This window comes from Theropithecus gelada, chromosome X (genome assembly GCF_003255815.1).
Source record: "Theropithecus gelada isolate Dixy chromosome X, Tgel_1.0, whole genome shotgun sequence".
Classification (NCBI taxonomy): Eukaryota; Metazoa; Chordata; class Mammalia; order Primates; family Cercopithecidae; genus Theropithecus; species Theropithecus gelada.
Genome location: NC_037689.1, coordinates 148,651,782 through 148,674,954, shown reverse-complemented (window position 1 = coordinate 148,674,954; position 23,173 = coordinate 148,651,782). Strand labels below are relative to the sequence as shown.

Genomic DNA, 23,173 nt, shown 5'->3' with positions numbered 1-23,173 from the left:
GAATAGTGCCAGGACTGGATCTTTCTTTTGGGTAGTGGGCTCCCTTCTGGCCCAGGGCAGGTCTAGAAATGTCCTTCAGGAGCTGAGGCCTGGAATCAGGGTCTTTTGTGGTCTGTTTGGTATTTTATTTTACTGTGGCTGAGTTGGTACCCAAGTTGCAAGGCAAAGTCTTTTTTACTCTTCCCTCTCCTTTCCTCAAGCAGAAGAAGTCTCTCCCCATGGCCACTAGAGCTGGGAATGTGCTGGGTCATACCAAAAGCCAGCATGGTACTGGGTCTTGCCCAAGGCCCATGATGACTGCTGCCTGGCTACTACCGATGTTTATTCAAGGCCCATGGGCTATTTAGTCAGGAAGTGATGAATTCTGCCAGGACTGGGTGGTTCCATTCAAGGCAGTAGGTTCCCTTCTAGCCCAGGGTTGGTCTAGAAATGCCATCCAGGAGATGTAGCCTGGAATGTGGGTTTCAGGACTCTGCCTGGTGCCCTGTCAGCTGTGGCTGAGCTGGTATCCAAGTTGCAAGACGAAGTCCTCTTTACTCTTCCTTCTCTCCTCAAGCAGATGGAAGGACTTTCTTGAGGAGCTGTGAGTGATGCTGATTGGGATTAGGGGAAGGGTGGCACAAGCACTCCCTTGGCTGCCCTAGCTGGTGTCTTACTGGGTTACATGTCCCCCAGGTCCACTATCCCTAAGCCTAGCACAGCACCAGGACTTGCCTGGGTGCCATAAGGACTAGACCTTATGGCTAGACTGCCTTTCAAGTTTATTTAGGACGCCAGAGTGTTTTAGCTTATGGTGGTGAGGCTTGCCGGAACTCACCTTTCCACTGATGAGTTGGACAATTTCCCTCTGGCTAGGGCTGGTCTAAGTGCCCTCTCCATGACAGCCAGCTGAATTCTGTCCTGTGTTGCTTTCCACTGTGGCAGGACAGAACTGAGTTCCAATGCAAAGTCCCACAATCACTTTGCTCTCCCTCTTTTAAGCTCACAGATTCTGTCTCTGAGCCATGCAGTACTGCCAGGGGGTGAGGGAGGGGTGGCAATTCAAGACTGTCTCTCCTACCCTCTTCAGTGCCTCCTTCAGTAATATGATGTTAAAATCGGATACTATGGTTGCTCACCTGATGTTTAATTATTATGAACATGCTTTCTTGTGTGGATAGTTGTTCAATTTGGTATTCTGGGAGGGGAATAATCACTGGAGGCTTTTATTCAGCCATTTTTCTCCACCTCCCTTGTTAATTGATGTCTTAAACCTTCACATTTAAGTGATTATTGATATAATTGGATTAATATACACCGTATTTGTAATTGTTTTCTATTCATTGCCTTGTTCTTTGTTTCTCAGGTTTTGTGTGTGTGTGTGTCAATTTTTGGTTTTTTGTTTGTATTAGTCTGTTCTCATGCTGCTATAAAGATACTACCTGTGGCTGGGTTATAAAGGAAACAGGTTTAATTGACTTACAGTTCTGCATGACTAGGGAGACCTGAGGAAACTTATAATTATGGCAGAAGGTGAGGGAGAAGCAGGCAGCTTCTTCATAGGGTAGCAGGAGAGACAGAGAGTGCAGGGGAAAATGCCACTTTTAAAACCATCAGATCTCATGAGAACTCCCTTACTATCACAAGAACAGCGTGGGGGAAACCACTCCCATGATCCAATCACTTCCCACCAGGTCCCTCCATCGACACGTGTTCTTTACAATTCGAGATGAGATTTGGGTGGGTATACAGAACCAAACCATATCGTTGTTTCTTTTGTTTTTCTGTCTTTTTCTGCCTTTTCTGGGTTTAAGTGAACATTTTGTGATTCCATTTTCTCTCCTCTCTTATATACTGATTGCACTTCTTTGTTTATTTTTTAGTGGTTTCCCTGGAGTTTGACATATACATTTACAACTAATCTAAGCCAACTTTCAAATAACACTATACTACCTCCCAGATAGTGCAGGTACCTTATGACAGAGTATTCCCAATTCTTCTTTACCCTCCCTAATAATATTGCCATCATTCATTCACTTATCCATAAGCTATAATCAACTAATACATTGTTGCTACTATGATTTTAACAAACTGTTACCTATTGGATCAATTAAGCATAAGAAAAATGGATTTAATATTGCCTTCATTTATTGCTTTTCTAATGTTCTTCCTTTACTTATGCAGAAATAATCTTCTGATGTTTTCTCTGAAGAACCATTTTTTAACATCTCTTCCAAGGTAGGTCTATTAGTGACAACTTCCCTCAATTCTTATTTGTCTGAGAAAGCCTTTATTTCTCCTTCACTTTTAAAGGATAATTACGTTCAATATATACATCCAGGCTGTTGGATTTTTTCTTTCAACGTTTTAAATAGTTCACTCCACCCTCTTCTCACTTGGGTGCTTTCTAAAGAGAAGTCCAATGTAATTCTTATCTTTTGCCTCTATAGATAAGATTTCTTTTCCTCTCAATTCTTTCAAGATTTTTTTCTTTGCCTTCAATTTTCTGCAGTTTGAATATGACATGCCTAGGTATAAAGTTTTTGGTATTTATCCTGCTTAGTGTTCTCTGAGTTTCCTGGATCTATAGTTTGATGCCTGAAACTAATTTTGGAAAACTCTCAGCCATTATCACTTCAAAGATTTCTTTAATTCCTTTCTCTCTTTTCTTTCTAATATTCTCATTATGCATAGGTTACACTGTTTGTTATTGTTCCACAGTCCGTGGATGCTCTGTTTTTTGTTTTTTTTTTTCATTCCTTTTTCTCTTTGCTTTTCAGTTTGGAAAATTTCTATTGTCATATCTTCAAGTTCACTGATTCTTTCTTCAGAAGAGTCCAGCCAACTAATGAGCCCATTAAAGCTAATCTCCATTTCTGTTACAGTGTTTTTTATTTCTAGCATTTCCTTTTATTTTTCTTGGAGTTTCCTTCTCTCATATTACTCATCTGTTCTTCCATGTTATCTTACCTTTTTCCATAGTAGCCCTTAGCATATTCATCATAGTGATTTCAATTCCTAGTCTGGTAATTCTAAAATGTCTGCCATAACTGAGTGTGGTTCTGACATTTGTTTTGTCTCTTCAGACAGTGTTTTTGCCGTTTAGCATGACTTCTAACTTTTTTATGGAATCTGAACATGACGTACCAAAAAGCTGAGGTAAATATACATTTAGTGTGAAGTTTTAGGTTTCTCTGGCTAGAAATCAGGCTGTTTTCACTGTTTGCTATAGTTGTGTCAGAGGCTAAAATTTCCTCTAGTGTCTTTATTTTCGTCTCCCTTGTTGTCTTTAGCTTTTTCTAGAATTTTTTCTTTAAATAAGATTAGAAACTTGCAGGGATTTTTTTTTTCAGCTGCAATGCCCTGTTTTATGGAACCCTATTGGTGTGGTGATAAATTGTGAAGGAAGGAGAATTCTATAGTCCTATGATTAAGTCTCAGTGTTTTAGTGAACCTGTGTCCATAAGCTGTGAGCTTTACAAGTGCTGTTTCACTCCCTAACCCTTAAGTGAGACAGGAAGGCTAAAGGGGACTGGAGTCGGGTATTTCCCTTCTACCAGGTTAGTTAGGATTGTAAAATGATGCAGCCACTGTGGAAAACAGTATGACATTTTCTCAAAAAATTTAAACATAGCATTCCATACGATCCAGCAATTCTACTTCTGAGTATATACCCAAAGGAATTGAAAGCAGGGACTCAAACAGATTTGTATGCCAATGTTTACAGCAGTATTATTTATAAGAGCCAAAAGGTGGAAAAAGTCCAAATGTTCATTGGTAGATGAATGGGGAAACAAAATGTGATGTATATGTAAATGGAATATTATTCAACCTTTAAAATGAATGAGATTCTGATACCTGCTACAACATAGATGCATTTTGAGAACTGTATACTAAGTGAGAGAAACCAGACACAAAATGCTACATATTATGTAATTTCATTTATATGAAATATCCAGAATGGGTAAATCCATAGTCACAGAAAGATTAGTAGTTGCCATGGGGAAGAAGGGGATGGGGAGTGAACATTAATGGTTACAGGGTTTCTTTTGGGGTGATGAAAGTATTTCAGAATTAGATAATGGTTCTGGGGGTGACATAACTTGGTGAAAACACTATAAACACAGAACTGAACACTTCAAAATGATCAAATTTATACTATATGAATTATGCCTCAATAAAACTATATGTCTCAAAAAGATAATATATATATAGATATAGACACTTACTATAGAAAGTGTTAAAAACATACATTCTTTTCATATACTCATTTTGGTTTTATTAACAAACTAAATTACGTACCATTTTATTACGTGCCTTTTTCAACTTAATATAAATTGAAACTATTCCACATCAGTAAACCTTTCTACGAAAATTTTAAAAAAGAATTGCTAAAACACACAATGACACAGATTCATCTCAAAAACATAATGTTTAAGAAGAGAGCCAGTCACAGTGGCTCACATCTGTAATCCCAGCTACTAGGAAGGCTGAGATGGAAGGGTCACTTGAACCCAGGAGTTTGAAACCAGCCTGGGAAATACAGTGAGACCCCCACCCGAAACAAAAAAATAAGTAAATTAAAATCTATAATGTCTAACAAAAGAAGCTACACTTAAAAACCTATACGTGTATTATTCCTTTTATATGAAGGACAGGCAAAACTAATTTGTAATAATAGAGATTCAACCACTAATTAACTGTAAAGGAGGTATTGACTGAGTTGGGGCATGAAAGAGCCTTCTGGGGTCTTAGAAATGTTCTATATCTTCATCTGAACGGTGGTTACAAAAATATGCAAAAAAGTATAAAATCCATTTAACTGTACATGATATGTGTGCACATCACTGTACGTAAGTTATGGTTAATTAAATTTGAAAACGATGTGGTATTAGTACAAGGATAGACTAATGGAACAGAATAAACAGTCCAGAAACAAAGAGATAAAAAGAGAGACATGTTTATATATGATTACCTAAATGGCAACAAAGTCTTTACTGTAGTTCAGTGGGGTAAAGTATGGTCTTTTCAACAAATGGTGATAAAATGAAAATATGAACCCTGGCTATACAAAAACACGAACTTTGATCCCTAACCCACACCATACACAAACAAATTAACTTGAGATGGAACATAGACTTAAATGTGAAAAACAAAACTGTAAGGTTTCTAAAATAAAAAATAGGAGAATATATTAATTATATTAGAATAATCAGAAATTTCTTAAACACAAAGCTCAGTCAGAAAAACTGATAAATTGGACTTTATAATATTAAGGATTTTTGTTCATCAAAAGATACAATTAAGAGAGCAAAAAGGCAAACCACAGACTGAGAGAAGATATTCATGAAATTGACATATATACACATGCATATCCTGTTACAAGTCAATAAGAAAAAGACAGAAACTTCCATTTTAAAATAGTCAAAATATTTGTTCAGGGCCTTCAATAAAAAAGATATTTAAATGGTCAATAATCATGTAAAAAGACGATTAACATCATTGCTCATTAGAGAAATGCAAACTGAAACCACAATGAAATAGCACTAGACACCCACTAGAATAGCTCACATTAAAAAGGGCTGAAAATATCTAATGTTGGCAAGAATGCCGAGCACCTCAAATTCTCATACCTTACTAGTGAGGCTAAAAAGCAGTTCAACAATGATATGGTTCGGCTGTGTCACCACCCAAATCTCATCTTGAATTATAGCTCCCATAATCCCCAGGTGTTTTGGGAGGGACCCAGTGGGAGGTAATTGAATCATGAGGGTTTTTTCCTGTGCTGTTCTCTGATTTTAAATAAGTCTCACAAGATCTGATGGCTTTATAAAGAGCAGTTCCCCTGCACATACTCTCTTGCCCGCTGCCATGTAAGACGTGCTTTTGCTCCTCCTTCACCTTCCACCATGGTTGTGAGGCCTCCCCAGTCATGCGGGACTGTGAGTCCATTAAACCTCTTTTTCTGTGTAAATTACCCAGCCTCAGGTATTTCTTCATAGCAGTATGAAAATGGACGAACACAAACAACTTTGGAAAAATATTTAGCAGTGTCTACTAAAACTAAATACATACCTACTCATGACTCGGCAATTCCAAGCCTGGGTATATTTCCAAGAGCAATGAGTCCATATGTGCATCAAAAGGCATGTACAATAATGTTCATAACAGGTTTCTTAAAAGCCCCAAACTGGAAAACAGCCCAAATGTTCAGCCACAGTAGAATAGCTCAAAAGTGGTGTTATAGTCATACAAAGAAGTTCTACATAACAATAAAAGAAAATGAATTCCTTATACTTAAAGTAACATGGATAAATCTCACAAACAAAATGATGAAGAAAAGAACACAAACACAAAAGAATGCATTCTGTATGCTTCCATTTAAATAAAGTTCAATAAACCAGCAAAATTACTCTGGCATAAAAGAGCTTTCTGGGGTGCTGGAAATGTTTTATATTTTGATGTGTGTGGTGGTTACATGGGTGTACACATATGTTAAAATTTGTTGAGCTCTCTACTGAAGTAGAGCTTGACACTGAAGTAGTGTTCTTCACTGTATGTAAAATTATACCTCAATACAAAATTAAATTAAAAGACATGTACACAAATGATTATAGAAGCATTTTTATCATAGTTTCAAATTGGAAACAACCCAAATATCCATCAGTAGTAGAATAAATAAATTGTAATATATTAATATTGTAGAATGCTATACGAAAGTGAAAAATAACCAACCACTGACATACACAGAAACATAGATGAATCTCAAAGACATAATATTGAGCAAAAGAAGCTGGACTACATGACCCAGCAATTCCACTCCTAGGTATATCTCCAAAAAGGTGGAAAGCAGGGGCTCAAGCAGAAACTTGTACATCAATCTTCATAGCAGCAATATTCACAACAGCCAAAAATGGAAACCACCAAAATGTCCATCAATACATGAAAGGGTAAACAAAATTTGGTATATCCCTAGAATGGGATGTTATTCAGTCATAAAAAATAATGTATGGATACATGCTATGATATGGGCGAACCTTGAACACATTATGCTAAGTGAAAGAAGCCAGATACAAAAGGACCAACATTGTATGATTCCACTCATATGAGGTGTCTAGAATAGGTAAATTCATAGAGACAGAAAATAGAATGGTGGTTACCAGAGGTTAAGGGGAAAGGAAGTTATTATTTAATCAGTACAGAGTTTCAGTTTGAGATAATGAAGTAGTTCTGGAAATGAATAGTGGTGACGGTTGCACAACAATGTGAATATATTTAATACCACTGAATTGTACATTCAAAAAGTTTACAATGGTCAATTTTATGTTATGTATATTTCATCACAATTGTTTTAAAAAGAAGCTGGACACAAAAGAATACATACTGTATGCTTCCATTTATACGAAATTCTAGAACAGGCAAAATTAATGTATGGTAAGGTCAGGATAGTGGTTGCCTTTGGATGGGGTATTGATTAGAAGGGGGCAACAGGGAACTTCCTAGAGGGCTACCTATATCTTGGCCAGGGTGGTAGTTACATGGATGTATGCATATGTTAAAAAAAAAAAAAAAAGTCTGGTGTCACTTTACAGTATATAAATTATATTTCCATTTAAAAAGAAAAGAGGAGAAACTCGGAAAAACTGTCATTTAAAAGTTGCTTGCATTTTTTAAATCCCTTGATTATGGAGATTTAGGCTCCTCTGGAGGCAGATTCTCTCTTTGAGGAAGTCAGCAAAGTTGGCCCTTTCATTCTCACTGCTGTAAAGCCAGAAGCTCTGCATTTTTTCCAGGCAGAACTACGACACACCTTAAACCTGAAGCAGAGATTCAGCTTCTTGCCTCGGTCACTCAAAGTGTGTAGGGGGGTGGGGAGGGAGGGGTGTAAATCAGAGATGCGTTTAGGAATCTTAATGGCTTCTGAGAGTGAAGGGGAACAGGATAAGGGAGAGAGGAGCAGAAAAAAAAAATGTTTCTGGGCTGTGAAGGAACTGAGAAGGAATTGGGGTGGAAGTGTTGCTTGTTCCTATCCAGGTGATTATGGGCGCAGAGGCGGAGGCGCAGTGGCTCAGGCAAGTTTGATGAAAGCAGCTGCAGGAGATAAGCAGAGATGGTGGAAGTGGCTGCTTTCAAGAGACTTGGTATGACTTTCAGGAGACTTGGTGTGAGCGGGGTTGCTTCAGGCACTGGGGGAAAATTGCAGAACAAAGTTGTAATAATGGCAGATAATTTTCGTCACCTCTCTCATCTTCTTTCAAAACCTTGCACCCTGTAAGCCCCTGGAGAGTGGCAGTTTGGAGCACTGGGACACAGTACCCTTGGTTTGGACACTTGCAGTCTCATGCAAAACAACTTCTTGGGTGTGAGTGGAGAGTGAGAACATGGAATACATGGATGGGGAGCTGACCGTAACCAGTTTGTAAGTACATGAATAAACATCCCTTTTAGTTATATTTTCTGCACAGAAATTTGGCACAGGGGTGCAGGCAGTCCTCAGGCAGGCAGCCCTTGATGGCTCAAACCACTTTAACTTGGGCATTAAAAATTAAGATGACCTCAGTCTATCTATACTCAGAGCCTGGGAAAGCCCGGATAGAACAACTGCATATGTGTAACTGTTTGTCTATATGTGCATGTGTTAAGTATGCATATTTTTAAAAAATTATGTCCTACTGTATATTACTTTGAATTCAGTTTGATTTTTGCTGATCAGTGTATTTTGAGCATTTCCTTATTGTCAGAGATTCTTTTGAAACTGTGTTCCTAAGATCGGGAGCTTTGCCCAGTGGCTGGGGTCTTGCTACCCACCCCTGAGCTGGAGAGCAAACCACCAGCCCTCCTGCCTCTCACTCTTGTGCCTCCCCCATTCCCTCATGAGCTCTGTTTCTTCATTCCAGAAGCCTTTGGGTCATGACATTATTGGGGCCTGGCTTCACTCCCTTCAGGGGAGTAAAAAGGGGTCTCTTTTCAGAGCCATATCTGGTACAGTTCAGATATCCAAGAGCAGGCAGGTCAGGTCATCCAATGCACTAGTGTGAAGAACATAGCAACCCCAGCATGCTCCCCTCTCCCCACCACCTCTCCAGTTTGCTAAGTAAAGGGACTGAGGTGAGAGGGGTCAAGGGACTTGCCCTGGCCTACAGCAAGCTGGTAGCAGGGATGGAACTTGCACCCAAGTCTTCTGATTCCCCCATGGTCAATGCTTTGCCACCCCTCACCCTGTACACCCTCCCCATAAGTAACTCCAGTGGAGAAATGAATTTATCAACAAACCACAAACTAAAGCCACAAAAACACTTTTATTTAATTGCTACCACAAATACAGAATAGAATTAAGGCAGTATAATACATTTCCACTTATCCTCACAAGCTTTCATACAGTAAACTTTGCTTAAAGTGTCTATTTGAATCAGCAATTGAAATTTTTATTAAACAGCCATTTTCTTCAATTGTAGAGAAAAATCATTTCCTGGTCTGTCAAGTGTGCTAATATAAGACACCTACGACTTAACATCGTGTATCACTGAACCTTGGCCAAGTGTGGTGGGATTGGCTGATGTCGAATGTGTGGTGGGATTGATTGGTGTCGGCATCTCTTTCTCCTCCTTGCCTCCCTCCCCATCCAGGAGGAATGGTCATTTACAACCTCCTAGCAGTATTCAATTCACTTCTTGCTGCCACTTCAAATTCACTTCAAATTCCCTTTTGAATGAAAACAATAACGTAAAAACTGTAAAAATACCAGGTTGTTTAAAAAAAAAATCTGTGGTAAAGAGTAGTTATGACTTATAATATTAAAAATATTACCATAATTGATCCTAGCAACCGTAAGATTGGATTTTAGGAGAAGAAACTAGTTTATGAATGGATTTATTTCTCTGGAACTAAATGAAAAAAAAATCCTGGCAAATGCTTAAAAAGGTAAATAATTACAAATAAAGTAAAAACCTCTTATCATTTGCAACCATGTTTGACTATAAAAAGCACCAATGTTCGAATTTTCAAAAAATAGAAATAATTTTGTGTGCCCATATCTTTCCTTTTGCCATTTGATCTCATAGGCATAAAAAATGTATTTTTAATAAGAGTTTATCAAATTGTATTCTTCAAATAGGGGTCATATGTTGTTGCTGAAATTTAGGAAGAAACTTTCCAGTACTTGTACTTGATCACAACCGCTTTTCTGACTGCTATTAAAAGTATAATATAGAGTTACACATTTAAGAAGATAAAGCTGTGCAGTCACATTAATGGAAGCCTTCACCACAACACACGTTTAGCATTGTGCATGCACCCCTCTCCCAACCCCCTCAGGGAATGGGAGAAGAAAGCAGGAACAAGGCAGAGGAAATGAGGAAAGGGGAGGAGGGACACAAGAGTGGGAAAAAAATCAAAGTCTAAAAATTTCAGGGATCACTGAGGACTGAAGGTTGACCATAGGTGGAAAGGGAGGTTTGGAACAACAGACATCAAACTTGAGGGAAATTAAGGTCCCTAAAATAGCAAGCACACACACACTCACACACACTTTAATAGAGTACATTAAGTAAAGGAGGAGTATGCCTGAAAGGTGGACGTAGCTTACACCATCTCTATGTGTCAGTGTCTGTGTCTAGGTGCAGTAAGGTATCTCACTTTGGATTACATATGCAAAACAAACTAGAAAGGCGACCACTTCCTGGCCACTTGTGAGAGCATTTTTCACACAGCCATTTCATTGAGATCATCTTCAACATCAATAACCACAACATCATGGTAATCATGGGTATTGGTAGTGACTACAGTAGTGTCAGGAAGGTCAGCGATGGTGTCAGGCTCCAGCTGGCTGGCAGCAGGCTTGGTGGGCCCACTGGCAGGGCTAGAGGCCGACGCAGGGAGGTCACTGTCGTCAGACTCAGGGTGGGCAATGGCAGGGATCTCGGGGCAGTGGGAGGCAGAGAGCTCGGGGTGGTCAGCAGCAGTGGGCTCAGGGTGGCTGGTGGTGGCAGGCTTGGGATAGTCAGCAGTGGTGGACTCAGCATGGCTGGTAGCTGGCTTGATGTGGCCAGTGGTGGGTTTAGGGTGGCTGGTGGCAGCACTGAAGGCAGACTTGGAGTGGCTGCCAGTAGAGACATGGTGACCAGTGATGGGCTTGGGGTGGCTGGAAGCAGGCTTGAAATGAACAGAGTCAGGCTTGAAATGGACAGAGTCACCCTTGAAATGGACAGAGGCAGGCTTAAAATGGACAGAGTCAGCCTTGAAATAGACAGAGGCAGGCTTAGGGTAGACAGTGGCAGATTTCGGGTGACCAGAAGCAGGCTTGGAGTGGCCAGAGACAGGTTTGAGGTGGCCAGAGGCAGCCTTGGAGTGGCTAAAGACAGATTTGTGGTGGGTAGAGGCAGATTTGCGATAGGCAGAGGAAGATCTGGAATGGGGCTTAGGGTGGCCAGAGGCACGGTCGGGGTGGCCAGCTGCAGCATCACCAGGTAATGGAACATTCCGGACATTCATCAGGGTTTCCTCCACAGCAGGACAGGCATGGGCACGGTCTTGTTCAAGGGCTTGTTCACAAGCTTGGTCGCGAGCATGGGCACGGGCACGGGCCAGGGCATGGGCCTCCTGCATCTCACGAATATCACTGATGAGGCCAGAGAAGAATATGATAGGGTGCCGCATAGCATGGAAGATGGTCCAGTATTCTCTTCGGAAATTCTCATTGAGGAGCCCGTAGATCACAGCGTTGAGGCAGCTGTTGAAGTAGGCTATGAAGTAGGCTGCAAGATAAAGCCAGTTGGGGATCTTGCCTGCCATCTCCTTCGGACTGACAGCCACCAAGACAGTGAGCACATTGATAGGGCACCAGCACACTGCAAAGAGGAGGAAGATCACAAACATGGTTAGAAAATTGCGAACCTCAGCAAGTTGGTTGTCAGGATTCTGCCCTGCAGGGTCACGGGCTGCCAGCACTTTGGTCCAGATCCTCACGTAGCAGAAACCCACGATGAGGAGAGGGAGGACGAAGTGGATGCAGACGATGGTAACAGTGAAGACAGGGTTGTTCAGATAGTTGAAGATGCAGGTGTAGGTGCGAGGATCGTACTCGATGGTGCCAATGTACATGTTGGGCAGGACAGCCAGGATGGTCATGATCCAGGTGACCACCAGGTAGATGCAGGTATTGCGCGTGCTGAAGATCCGCTCGTACTGGAGGCTGTGGCAGATGTAGCAGTAACGGTTGATGGCGATTGCCACAATGTTGAAGATGGAGCTGACCACACTCAGCCCTGTGATGAACCCGACCATCTGGCACTGTAACTGGCTCAGATCCCAGCCCCCAGTGGACATGGCATGCAGCATCAAAGGGTATGGGTAGATGGCCACCAGCATGTCGGCCACAGAGAGACTAACCACGAAGATGTTGCCTGAAAAACATATCAAGGGAGGGAGAAAAGGGAAAGACAGAGAAGAATAAATGGTTTAAGTACAGAAATCTACACATTTAAGGTGCAGGGGAAGGCCAGCTGGATTATGACCATTTATAATTCTAGAATTCTTTTAAAGAAATGCAGTTGTGTTTTTATTTTTATTTACAAGCAGGTCCCACATGGCTCTGATGAACAGCCAGGTTTGGGAGACCTGTACTTTGCCCACCTTTTTTCCTTTCAAAACAACGTCATCTCTGCTCTGAGAAAGAAGCAAACATGAGACAGACAGCAGTGAGCACAAAATCCCTGCCAGGAGCCTTCACAATGAGACAGGGTCATGCTGCCAACATCTTAGAGAAAAACAAAATGCAAACATTTCCTTCACTGGAGGTGAGGGGGAGGAAGAAGGAGGGGAGTAGAGGTAAGCTAGAGGGACTTGTTTTTAGGAAAGAGGCTGGAGAGTGGGGGGCAAGGAAAGACACTGGAGGGATGTCAGGAAGCCTCAAACTGAAAAAATAAATAAATAATTAGAAAAAGATAAATTAGCTATCTCCCTCCTATAGCCTAGCATTGCATTTATAATAAACACATTACTAGAGAGAAGATTCTGAGAAAAGGCATTAGAGGCCATCTTCTTAAACAGTTTTTTCCGATGGGATCAAGCAGTAACCTAAAACCTTGCCAAGTCACATACTTACCGTTCCTGAAGTAACCTAAGAGTGAAAACTGAGGGGAAGTAGGGAAACCCTGTAAAATTTAGTCTGAGACCAAAGAAGTAGTGAGAGGGCGGGCGGGGAGGGTGACGCGAGGTGAGTGGGGGGACAAGGGGAGGTTGGGGGGAGGAGAACAATTCCTGCAAGGATTAGCAGAAGTGCCTGTTTCAGTTTCATGCCGCGTCCACGCGCAGAGCCGCACACTGGCACATTCAGCGCCCTGCACAGAGCTCCCAGCTCCGGGCACTGAACTTTACTGGAGCCTTCAGGTTAAACAGGATAAAGAAGGATCACCCCCACTCCGGTCTTGTAGGCTGAGGTGGGAACTTTTTTGTAAAACCTTTCACAAAAAAGCGAAGGAAGAGGCCAAGTGCAGGCGCAGAGCCCTCTTTCTTTGGAAACACCTCGTTGCTAATTAGCATTGGTTTGGCAAAATATTGGACTTCATCTTGGGCTAGGAGAAAATGAGCGCTTTTGAAAAGGGCAAAGGTATGGCTCCTTCTTCCTCCTTCCTCCAGCGCTGTCAGCACTCGGCCTCAGCGCTTTCTACTGAAGAGGTTCTTTCTAGGGTTTTCCCGCAAAGTAATGAATTCAGGGAAGTACAGCCGAAAAGAGAAGGGGCAAAGCCTTAAAAACAAAACCACAACAACCATAAAAGCCTTTATTTGAATTATAGTAGGAAGGAAGGAAAAGAAGAAAAAGAAAGAAAAGAAGAAACCTAAAGGAAATAAAATGGGCTTCGCAGGTCGCCCCCGGGACTCCGTGGGACTGCACCTCGGGACCGCACCGGGGGGATGAAGGTGAAGACCTAGTGTATGGCCCCACGACTCCAGGAGACGAAGGAGAAATCGGAGACACCCACCAGACTTTGTAAGAAAACTTTTAATGACTGTGCCAGTCAGTGCGTTTTGAAACTTGTTCAGTGTTCGTGACTCCTTGCCCAAGCCAAGTAATCCCCCAGACTCTGGCCGCCACCTCTCCCCCACGCCCCCCCTGGGAGAATCCAGTTGGTCTCCCCACCCTCTCAGACCCCGTTAGGTCCCTACTCCTCGGCGCAGCCGATCGAGAACCTGGCGGTGGAAATTCCTGGCGCCGCCCCTCCCTCCCCCTGCCTGAACTCGGAGTTTGGGCGCCTTCGCCCTTTCCCCTCCCTTCCAGAGCCCTCTCCCGCCCAACCTGTAAACCGGACTAGCTGCTTTGCAGTGTCTGTCGCCCCCACCCCCAGCATATGTCGCAGTGCTCGGCATCCTCCCACGCTTCCCTCCTGCCCTGCTCGCCGCCCGCCCCCGGCCCGCGGCCCCCGGCCCCTCCCCCTCGGCAGTGGCTAGCAGTGGGGGAAGTCCCGCTTGCCGCTGCCGGACTCCAGCCCTTTGCAGCCTCTCTGAGTCCCCCATCGCCCCCTCTGAGCTCTCCCGTCACCCTCCCGCCAATTCCTACTCGGTTTTGCTGCCTTCTATCCCTCCACCCCCAGCAATGCCCAGGTCCCAAGCTTCTTCGCCTGCCCGCCCTGCGACCCCCAGTTCCCCGCTTACGGACCTCGGGATCTCCGCTGCCGCCGCCGTCGCTGCCACCGCCTGCTGTGCCCGACCCGCCGCTCGCCTCTCTCTGCCGTTCGCCCTGGGACGGGCGGACGGAGCTCGGCTCCGGCGGGCTCAGACCTCCCTGCTCGATTCTCGGGCGCGGGGGTCTGTGCTCCGCCGCCCGGGATCTGCCCGGGAGCCGCCCTGGAGCCCCAGGGCCGCGGCGAGCGGGGTCTTGGCCCGGCTAGGGAGAGGCCACTGCGTTGCGCTCTGGTAAGCGCCGCCGCGGCCGCCGCGAACTTAACTTTCACAGAGCAGGTCGCAGCCCAGCTGCTCCCTCCGCGTCAGTTCGGTCCGCGCTGCCTCAGCGCGGCCGCCCTTGCGGCATCCGGCTCGGCTTGCTGTACCGGGGTGAATCGCCTTACTCTCCCGCTCGCGTGCCGGCTCACTCCGCATCAGGCCCCGACGGGACAGGGATCCTCGGGCTGCCGCGCACCACGGGAACGCTTTGCACTTGGATGCCCAAAGCTAATTCTCTGTGCTCTCTCGGCCTTGAGAACCTCTACGTTTAGAGGGCCCGGACAGAATACTACCACCCCCAGGCTTGCGGGGAATTTGGGAGCAGGGATGTTCAATATGAGGGCACTGTCCATAGATTCTCTATCTGGGGCGCTCAAAAATTAACGCCCTACGGGTTGCAAGTCTCTGCACACTGGAGAGGGAGAAGAAAGGGTGGCTTACCAGAATTCCGGAGCTTCTTGCTTTTTGTCACAGCCAAAATGACCATGGAGTTGCCGATTAGGTCTACGACGATGGTGATAACCATCGCGCAGAACATAAAGATGATTAGAGCCGGTGGGTAGTCTGGCTGGGGTAGCTTACAGCCAATACAGCCATAGGGGGTGGGAACCGCTAGTGTGGGCCCCATGTTGCTCCTGGAGATCGTTACGATCTCCCAGCAGGCTCAGGATCAGCAGCCAGGTCCAGACAGCAAACACCTGTTCTGTCACCAGGAGCTCCAGGAAATCGTGCCTCCCTCTCTGAGAGTCAGAGAGCAAATGACAGCACCCCGCCTCTCTCCGATGAGCTTTTAAAGCCTCAAGAGGTGGCTAGCCCCACCCCAAATCCCTCCCCCCGACCAATCAGAGCTCCCTGAACACCACCACCTTGGCCACCCCCTCTTATTGGGCAAATCCACATTGAGGTGTCATCTTGCTTCCGACTGCCTTGTATGTGCTTCCCCTCTAGTCAGCCCACCCTGCCCTTCAATCTCCCAGGTACCTTGCAAGCATCCTGACTAGCTCGCAGTCCCCCACCCCAACCCCTCCACCAGCCGCTGCGCATCCGTTTCTAGCAAGTTCTTCTCCCTCCCTCCTCCAGTACAAACACCTGGCAAAGAGATGTAGATTGCAGAGCCAGAGCTCGGGGTCTTTCATAAGATCCAGTGCTAGACCAAGCCAGTCCACAGCCCCCAGCATGGTGTAGGGGATAGCCGGTGGCCCCTTGAATGCTAGATACTTGCCTCTGCAAGTATCCTTGTGAGGTCCATCCCACGTCCCATGTCCTTGCCTGTCTAGAGCCTTCTGTGTCCCGCGGGGAACATGGGACTACTGCTGGGAGCTCCCACCCCCAGTGTGGGTCCCTAATCCCTAGGGAACTTATCCCCGCTCCCGTTCTCGCCAGGAGCCGCTTGGCTCCCTTAGCGGCGCTGCGAGGAGCCGCTCAGTCCGGTCCCGGTCTTGCACTCTCCATAAAGAGATGTACCCTAAGCCCGACTCTGGAAGTGGGGAGCGGGTCTGCACCCTGGGACCTAGGGAAGGCAGCGGTGGCCATTCGGTCCTCAGTTTTGGGGCTAACGGGAGCGGGAGCTCGTCTCCTTCCCAGCTGCCGGCAACCTGGCGGCGGGAGCCAAGGGACGCTTTGGGAAAAAGTAAAACAGGCAATAAAGCTCTTCTCTTGGGTCCCCGCTTCTCGAGGAAACCCAGGACGAGAGGCTCTGACGCCTCTCCCCTCTCGGGATGTTCGGCACTCTCTACTGAGCGGTACGGGGCAGTCAGGAAGGCTGAAGGAGCTGCGCCGCAGCAGCGGGAAAGGTGCAGAGGTGTCAGGCGGCAAAGCCAAGAAGCCGCTGGCTGACCGGCGACCCCTGCCTCAGTCAGGATTCATCTCGGTCTTTCTCCTTTCCCATCCCCTCCTGGGGTTCTGGTTTCGACCCCATCCATCCCTGTCAGGCCGTCCCCCTCGCCCTCCACACCGAGGATCTCTGTCGCCGTGCGTCACAGTTCCCCTGCGGTGCGCCCAGGATCTCGCTGCACGGGGACCACGGAAAATTCGAATATTCGGGCAAAATTAAAGGGGCGCGATTCGGACACTCGTTCCCTCAATAACCTTAGTCACCGGAATGGATTTCTGCCGGCTACTAAAAGTTACGGCTCTTGTCGAGAAGCCTTCCAAAATCTCAGTAAACACCTTGAAACTTGTTCCAGACTAGTCTTCTTGCCACAGTAGGGGAGAGGGGTTGCACTGGCCGGGAGCGCCATCGTCTGGACACAGCAGCCCCCCTTGCCCCGGGATGGGTAGGGAGACAGACAAGGTGGTAGGGGCCCGTTTCGTGACGAACTTCAACATTCAGATACCTTTAACGAAAAAAACAGACCCTGTCGAAAACCAAGATTGCACACACTGTCTCTACCTAAAAAGCCTAAAGTGGGAATGTGTCCCCTTGTTTGAAAATGAAGCCCCCACCCCAATCCTGCAGCTTTCGCCTCTGTGAACTGAATCGGGCGCGAATTACAATCTCCCGCCTGGAGGCTTTTCACATTCATTATCTCACTGCCCCTGGCTAACTGGAACTCCCGGCAGCACGCTCCCGCAATTTTTTTTCGTAAGTGCAGACAGTGAAGGGGCTCCGCTGTCCTCCCTGCACAGCTGTGCGCCCTGTAAAGAGGCCGGCAGTCAAAAGCCCGTCTGCGTAGTGGAGTATTTTGTAGGATGCACATCAGGCTGTTCCTGCTGATTCCCGGAGAGTTTGGATCCCTTCACTTGTGGGAAGGGGCGATTTTGAATTCAAATAAGTAAACCAAATACATTTGAAGGAAAAAAGGAAACAAGCACTCTAGTGACTTAAGACACTAGACTCCCCCCGCCCCAAACAAATCTGTAAGGAGAGCTTGCAAACCTACACTCCAGTGTACTACACTTCTGAGATGAGGTGGCTAGAGCCCCCGGGAATTCCCCGCGGATGTGGCCTGAACATCCCTGGGATTAAGGAGCAGGCAGGAGAGCAAGGGTGAGCTGACCCCCTGGCCCCTACCCCTGCTTGGACACTACTTGACTGTGACCTGGTGGCACTTGGTTTTTCAATACTAGACAAGTGGAAAAGGTTAATATTTTAATAATCTAGGGGGACAGAATTATGTATCTGGTTAAAATAATTTTCTTATTTTTATGAACTCATCTTAATAAAGATACTAAACATTGCCCCAGTACTAAGAAAATCAGATACTGAATCAGTTATAAGGATACATATGAGGGAGAGAATCGGTCCCTGTTTGCAGAGGCAAAACAAGTCTCATGTGAAGTAAGTTCAATTACTTTGGAAAAGTTAAGGGGGAGTCCTTTACTGGACTTGTAGTGTGCATGGTTTAAGATTCCACTGGATTTTTAATTAAGTCTCTTTCTAAAAGGCTTGTTAGGAGGCCCTAAATAACTGGAGTGGACATAAACCCTTTATTTGAGATTTTAAAGCTATTAAGATATCTAATCCAAATAGAGGAAACCTGGAACATTCCCTGAGGAATGAGAGGGCAAGTGAGCAGTTTCTGCTCAGGAATGGGTAATCCTTCTGATCACATGAAGGTACTGCCTGCATCTTCAGTTCTCTGATTTACATCAGCAATAATGGAAGGTTACCTTTTTATCAAACGTCCTAAGCTCTCTGCTTAACCCTCCAGCACTATAATAATACCTTGCTTGTAACTAGTGAGTACAGTTTTAAATAAGCATATTATAGTTTTCAAAAGTTCTTTGGGAAAATGTTTTCTCACAACAATGTCATTAAATAGTTGGGAAAACTGAGGCCCGGAGAGGTGAAAGAACTTGTCCAAGGTCATGCCAAGGCTTAAATCCAGGCTGGATTCCCTCTCAGCTCAAGGTCTTTCTCCCACAACCCAGCTTCATAGGACGGTGTTTTGCTCTGGGCCTTAATAGTGTGGACTTTGTGTTCACTTTTTTGTTGCTGGTGTTCTGGGTTTTTTGTTTGTTTGTCTGTTTTTATTGAGATATAATTCATATACCTCATATACCATAATATTCACCCTTTAAAGTGTAGAATTCAGTAGTTTTTTGTATATACACAAAGTTGTGCAATTATCACAATCTAATTTCAGAATATTTTCAACACCCCAAAAAGAACCTCATACCAATTAGTAGTCATTCCATACTCCCCGCCACTTTCCAGCTCCTAGAAACCATAAATCTGCTTTCACTCTCTATGGACTAGCCTATTCTGGACATTTCACAAAAACGGAATCTTACAATATGTGGCCTTTGCATTTGGCTTTTTTCCCTTAGCATAATGTTTTCAGATTCATCAATGTAGTAGCATGGGTCAACACTTCATTCCTTTTCATGGCTGAATAATATTCCATTGTATAGATACACCACATTTCATTTACTCATTCATTGGTGGATGTTTGAGTTCTTTCCACTTTTTGACTATTGTGAATAATGCTGCTATGAACATTTTGGGTTCTCTTTTAGCCCCAAGAAACCCTGGCCCAAGTTAGACAGGCAGAGGGCCTCTTAGTGCCAGCTCACACCTCCCCTCTACCCCAGGTAGAGTTGGACAGCCAGCCAAGGCCTGTCCCATGCACTCCAACTTTCTCTGGCCAATGCTTGTCTGAATTTATTAGATCATTTGTTAAAGCTACATGGGACCATTGGTTGATACTCTAATGTATAAGACTAGCAAAATGGGAATTTGATGCAAACCCAATAAGAATGAAAATGTCTTTCAGTTTGAATACAAGCAGAACATTCTCAATTTGTTTCCACACATTTGGGGACATCTACCTCTTCATAGGAAGTTACATAGGAGCCTGTTGGCTGCTTCACCCATTCAGGCCCTGCCCCTCCTGCTGCTCCCATCCCAGCAGCTTAATGAAGGGGGACTACATTTGACCCAATTCTTGAAAATAAAAACAAGCCCAGAACCCAGCTTTACTACTAGTCAGATATGTGACCCTGAGCAAGTTACTTAGCCTCTCTATGTCTCAGTTACCTCACTATAAAATGCAGATAATCATAGTGTCTCATCATAGGGTTGATAGGAAAGTTAAATGAGATAATGCATGTAACCACTTAGAACACTACCCAGAACAGAGTAAGCATTCAAAAACCACTGGTGATTATCATAATTATTATCCTGAAAGTTTCTAATACTCTGTCTAGACTCTACTCTGTTGCACTTCCGTTGAGAACAGGGGCTCTCTGCGATACCAGGAGACTCTGCATCCAGCACACCCAGGCTCCAATTCCTGGCGGAAGCCAACCAATGGGCACTCACTAGCATCCCAGGCCCCTGTGAGTGTGTCAGATGGAAAGGGACATACAGAGTGACTTGCCTTTTCACTGTCCCCCACAACCCCCGAGATGCTTCACTGACATAGTTTGTATCCTTTTCCACAAGAAAGAACAATCAAATTCCTTTACATCGTTTCAGTATGAAAGTAGGAAGTATGGTTGGCCTAGAAATAGGTGAGATCCCAAGTGCATAGGTGGCTAGGAGAGCTCAGGCAGGAGAAGCTGGGTTTCAACGGAGCCTGGGGCCAGTACAGGCTAAGGGAGCTCTGGTTCCAGGTCGAAGGTGGGGCCAGGACTCCAATGGTAAGGTTGAATCTTCAAAGGAAATGAGTAGGGATTTAGGCAGGAATCAAGTCATTGGAACTGAGAACCAGCCAAGTCACGACATTAGCCAACTCAAGAGCAGTTTGGGACAGGTACTGATTTTTTTCCTAATCAGACTGCGTCTAGTCACATTTACTTTACCAACTTGGAGGCACCGTTCACATTTATTAAGTGAACAGAGAGAATGATCGTCCTCTCCAACTCCTCCAGGCTTAATTCATCATAGTTAGAACCACTTTATCTTCTCCCTGTGCTTGAGTCATTAGAGAGAGCAGGACACATCCATTTCGTTTAGTGCAATAAGGGGCTCACCAAAATAATTAGAAGCCAGTATTTCCAGGATCTTAGTGTCTGATAAAGAGTACAGGTTAGGTGGTTCAAATCAAAGGGTGACCAGGGAGAGAAGCAGCACATTAATTACTTATAGTAACACTTGGACTCCCTTCCCCTTGTACAATTTATCTACTAATTAGAGCTTAATGAACAATATCCATTTTCTTAGCTTCTCATTCTAGCTAAGCATGATCACCCGTGCATTTAACAACTGTCCCTTTTATTAGTCATCCTCATGACTTCTCATGCAACAAGCCCTCCTCCACCTGCTCTGTGAGTTCTGCTTCAGCCCACCCCACTGCAGGACATAGGCCATGGGTACCCATTAAGGCCCAAACCAGTCCTCTTTCTGCAAACCCTGCAAGTCCACTCAGTACCTAATAATAGCTAACACATATGAATGTGTGCTTCCTAGATGTCAGACTGTTCTGAGGGCTTTGTTTATATATTCTCATTTAATCCTCACAATAGCCCTATGAAATAGGCACTATTATTATGCCTGCTTCACAGATGAAGAAAGTGAGGCCCAGAGAGGTTAAGTCACTTGCCCTAGGTCACACAGGTAATAAGCGGTAGAGCCAGAAGTCTAACTTGGGCAGTCTGGCTCCAGAGTCTGTGCTTTAACCACTGTGCCTCATGGCTTATTTGCAGGCCACACCTGGTTCCTGGCTCTAGAGCACTGGGTCTCAAATTTAGTATATGATAGAGCAGCCAGGAGTACTTAAGAAATTGCAGCTTTCTAGGCCTTCCCCTAGAGAGTGTGACTTGGCAGGTCTGGATGGGGTCCTGGAATCTGCATGTTTCCCAAGTGTCTCAGGTGATTATAATGCAAGCAGCCCAGGGATCCCTTCTAGAGAAATTCTGCTCTTAACTCAGCCCTGCCCCTAGCCCTTTGCAATTTAGGGATGTCTAGGTCTGTCATCCAGTGACTCCTGCCCAGTTTCCTCCTGAGGGTTTATATGTTAGTACCTGCTGGGTACCTGACTTTATAAACTTGTTCTAGTGTATAAGATCTTGCTTTGACCCTCAGACTAAACCCTACCCTCTATCACAGTTCTGGTGATGGGGTTCCCAGCCCAATGCCTGATAATAACCTGACCAGCTCCCTGAAAACAGGGCAACCAGAGGCCTGACTATGGCCACCTGCCTGCTGCCAGACTCATCCTGATGGCTTGCCTGAGTAGGGTTGCCTATTTATCAAAAATACAGGATGCCCAGTTAAATTTGAATTTCAAGTACACTCTTAGTATAAGTATATTCCATGCAATATTCGGACATACTTATACTCAAAATTATCCACCGTTTATCAGAAATTTAAATTTAGCCAGCTGCCGTGTACTTTATCTGGCAGCTCTATAGCTGCAGACCACCTGTAGCTGATCCTAAATGAGCAAAATATGAGGACTTTGCATTGGCTGGTAATGGGATTTTCTTTCTCCCCTTCCCCCCAACAAGGGGCTCAGTCAACCCTGGGGAGCAGGAACTATTGATTCAGGATTGGAGGGGCCCAGTTCTGACTACCAACTTGCCATCTGCCTCTGGTAGATACTGGTTTGGTATATTTCCTACTCACTTTAGCCAGCCTCCTCTGTTTGCTCAGGAGATTCATAACTCATCCTTAAAAACATATCTGTCTCCTGTTTGCCTGAGTAGTATGCTACTGTAGAATTGCCCCTGTACGTAGCAGTTTGACTGCAAATTGACCCCTGGCATTTGAGGAATGTACATACTGTTTTGAATTGGGCTTATATTTGAAACCACTGTGTGTGTTTTGTATCCATGCCATCTCATAAGTATGGTGAGTCTCTCTCAGAACCTCAATTTCAGCTGCCCTGGAAGACTCAGCTTTTGGGGGTCCTTTCCAGGACCCAAATCAATTTTGTATATTCCATGTAACATATCTTCTGAGTCTGACCATTGTAAAGCTACCTCCAAATGCGGAGAACATCTATCTAGCCATTTTCACATGATGTTATAATGCACGAGCAGTCAGGAAAAAAAAGTATACTTTTATTGAAATAACTTTGTCACCTAAGCCAGAGGGTCGAGACTTTCTTATTACATCTATATCCATTCCAGTCACAGGGAGGTCCATGAGTGAAAGGTGGGGAATTGTATATACAGGCACCACCTCCTCAGCTAAGTATTACTGGAAAGGAGAGGAAAGTGTGTGGAGGGCCCAAGGGGGAGATGTGTCTGTCTGGAATATTAAAGAAGCAAAAGGACAAATTGCAATAAAACACACTGGTAGGACCATTCATTTAGCTGTAGAGTCACCAAAGGAAATCATTGGAACTTTCTGTAAGTGGATGCAAAT

General features: G+C 44.7%; 2 protein-coding genes across 2 annotated transcripts; one reads left to right on the top strand and one right to left on the bottom strand.

Annotated features, from left to right (window-relative positions):
- Window positions 1-10,652: 10,652 nt before the first annotated feature.
- Window positions 10,653-15,682, bottom strand: GPR50 (G protein-coupled receptor 50). Its single transcript, XM_025372999.1, has 2 exons — window positions 15,358-15,682; window positions 10,653-12,380 (listed from the first exon to the last, which is right to left on the bottom strand). The coding sequence occupies exons 1-2, from the start codon at window positions 15,542-15,544 to the stop codon at window positions 10,681-10,683; spliced, it is 1,887 nt and encodes a 628-aa protein (XP_025228784.1). The 5' UTR covers window positions 15,545-15,682; the 3' UTR covers window positions 10,653-10,680.
- LOC112616049 lies at window positions 14,431-17,076 on the top strand. Its single transcript, XM_025373000.1, has 3 exons — window positions 14,431-14,889; window positions 15,391-15,471; window positions 15,997-17,076. The coding sequence occupies exon 3, from the start codon at window positions 16,124-16,126 to the stop codon at window positions 16,967-16,969; it is 846 nt and encodes a 281-aa protein (XP_025228785.1). The 5' UTR covers window positions 14,431-14,889; window positions 15,391-15,471; window positions 15,997-16,123; the 3' UTR covers window positions 16,970-17,076.
- Window positions 17,077-23,173: the final 6,097 nt, after the last annotated feature.

Bases quoted from the DNA above. Each gene is read 5' to 3' on its own strand.
- GPR50 (XM_025372999.1), bottom strand. From the start codon at position 15,544: ATGGGGCCCACACTAGCGGTTCCCACCCCCTATGGCTGTATTGGCTGT. The intron at 12,381-15,357 runs GTAAGCCACCCT...TATGTTTTTCAG, and splicing joins CAAGAAGCTCCGGAATTCTG to GCAACATCTTCGTGGTTAGT.
- LOC112616049 (XM_025373000.1), top strand. From the start codon at position 16,124: ATGCTAGATACTTGCCTCTGCAAGTATCCTTGTGAGGTCCATCCCACG.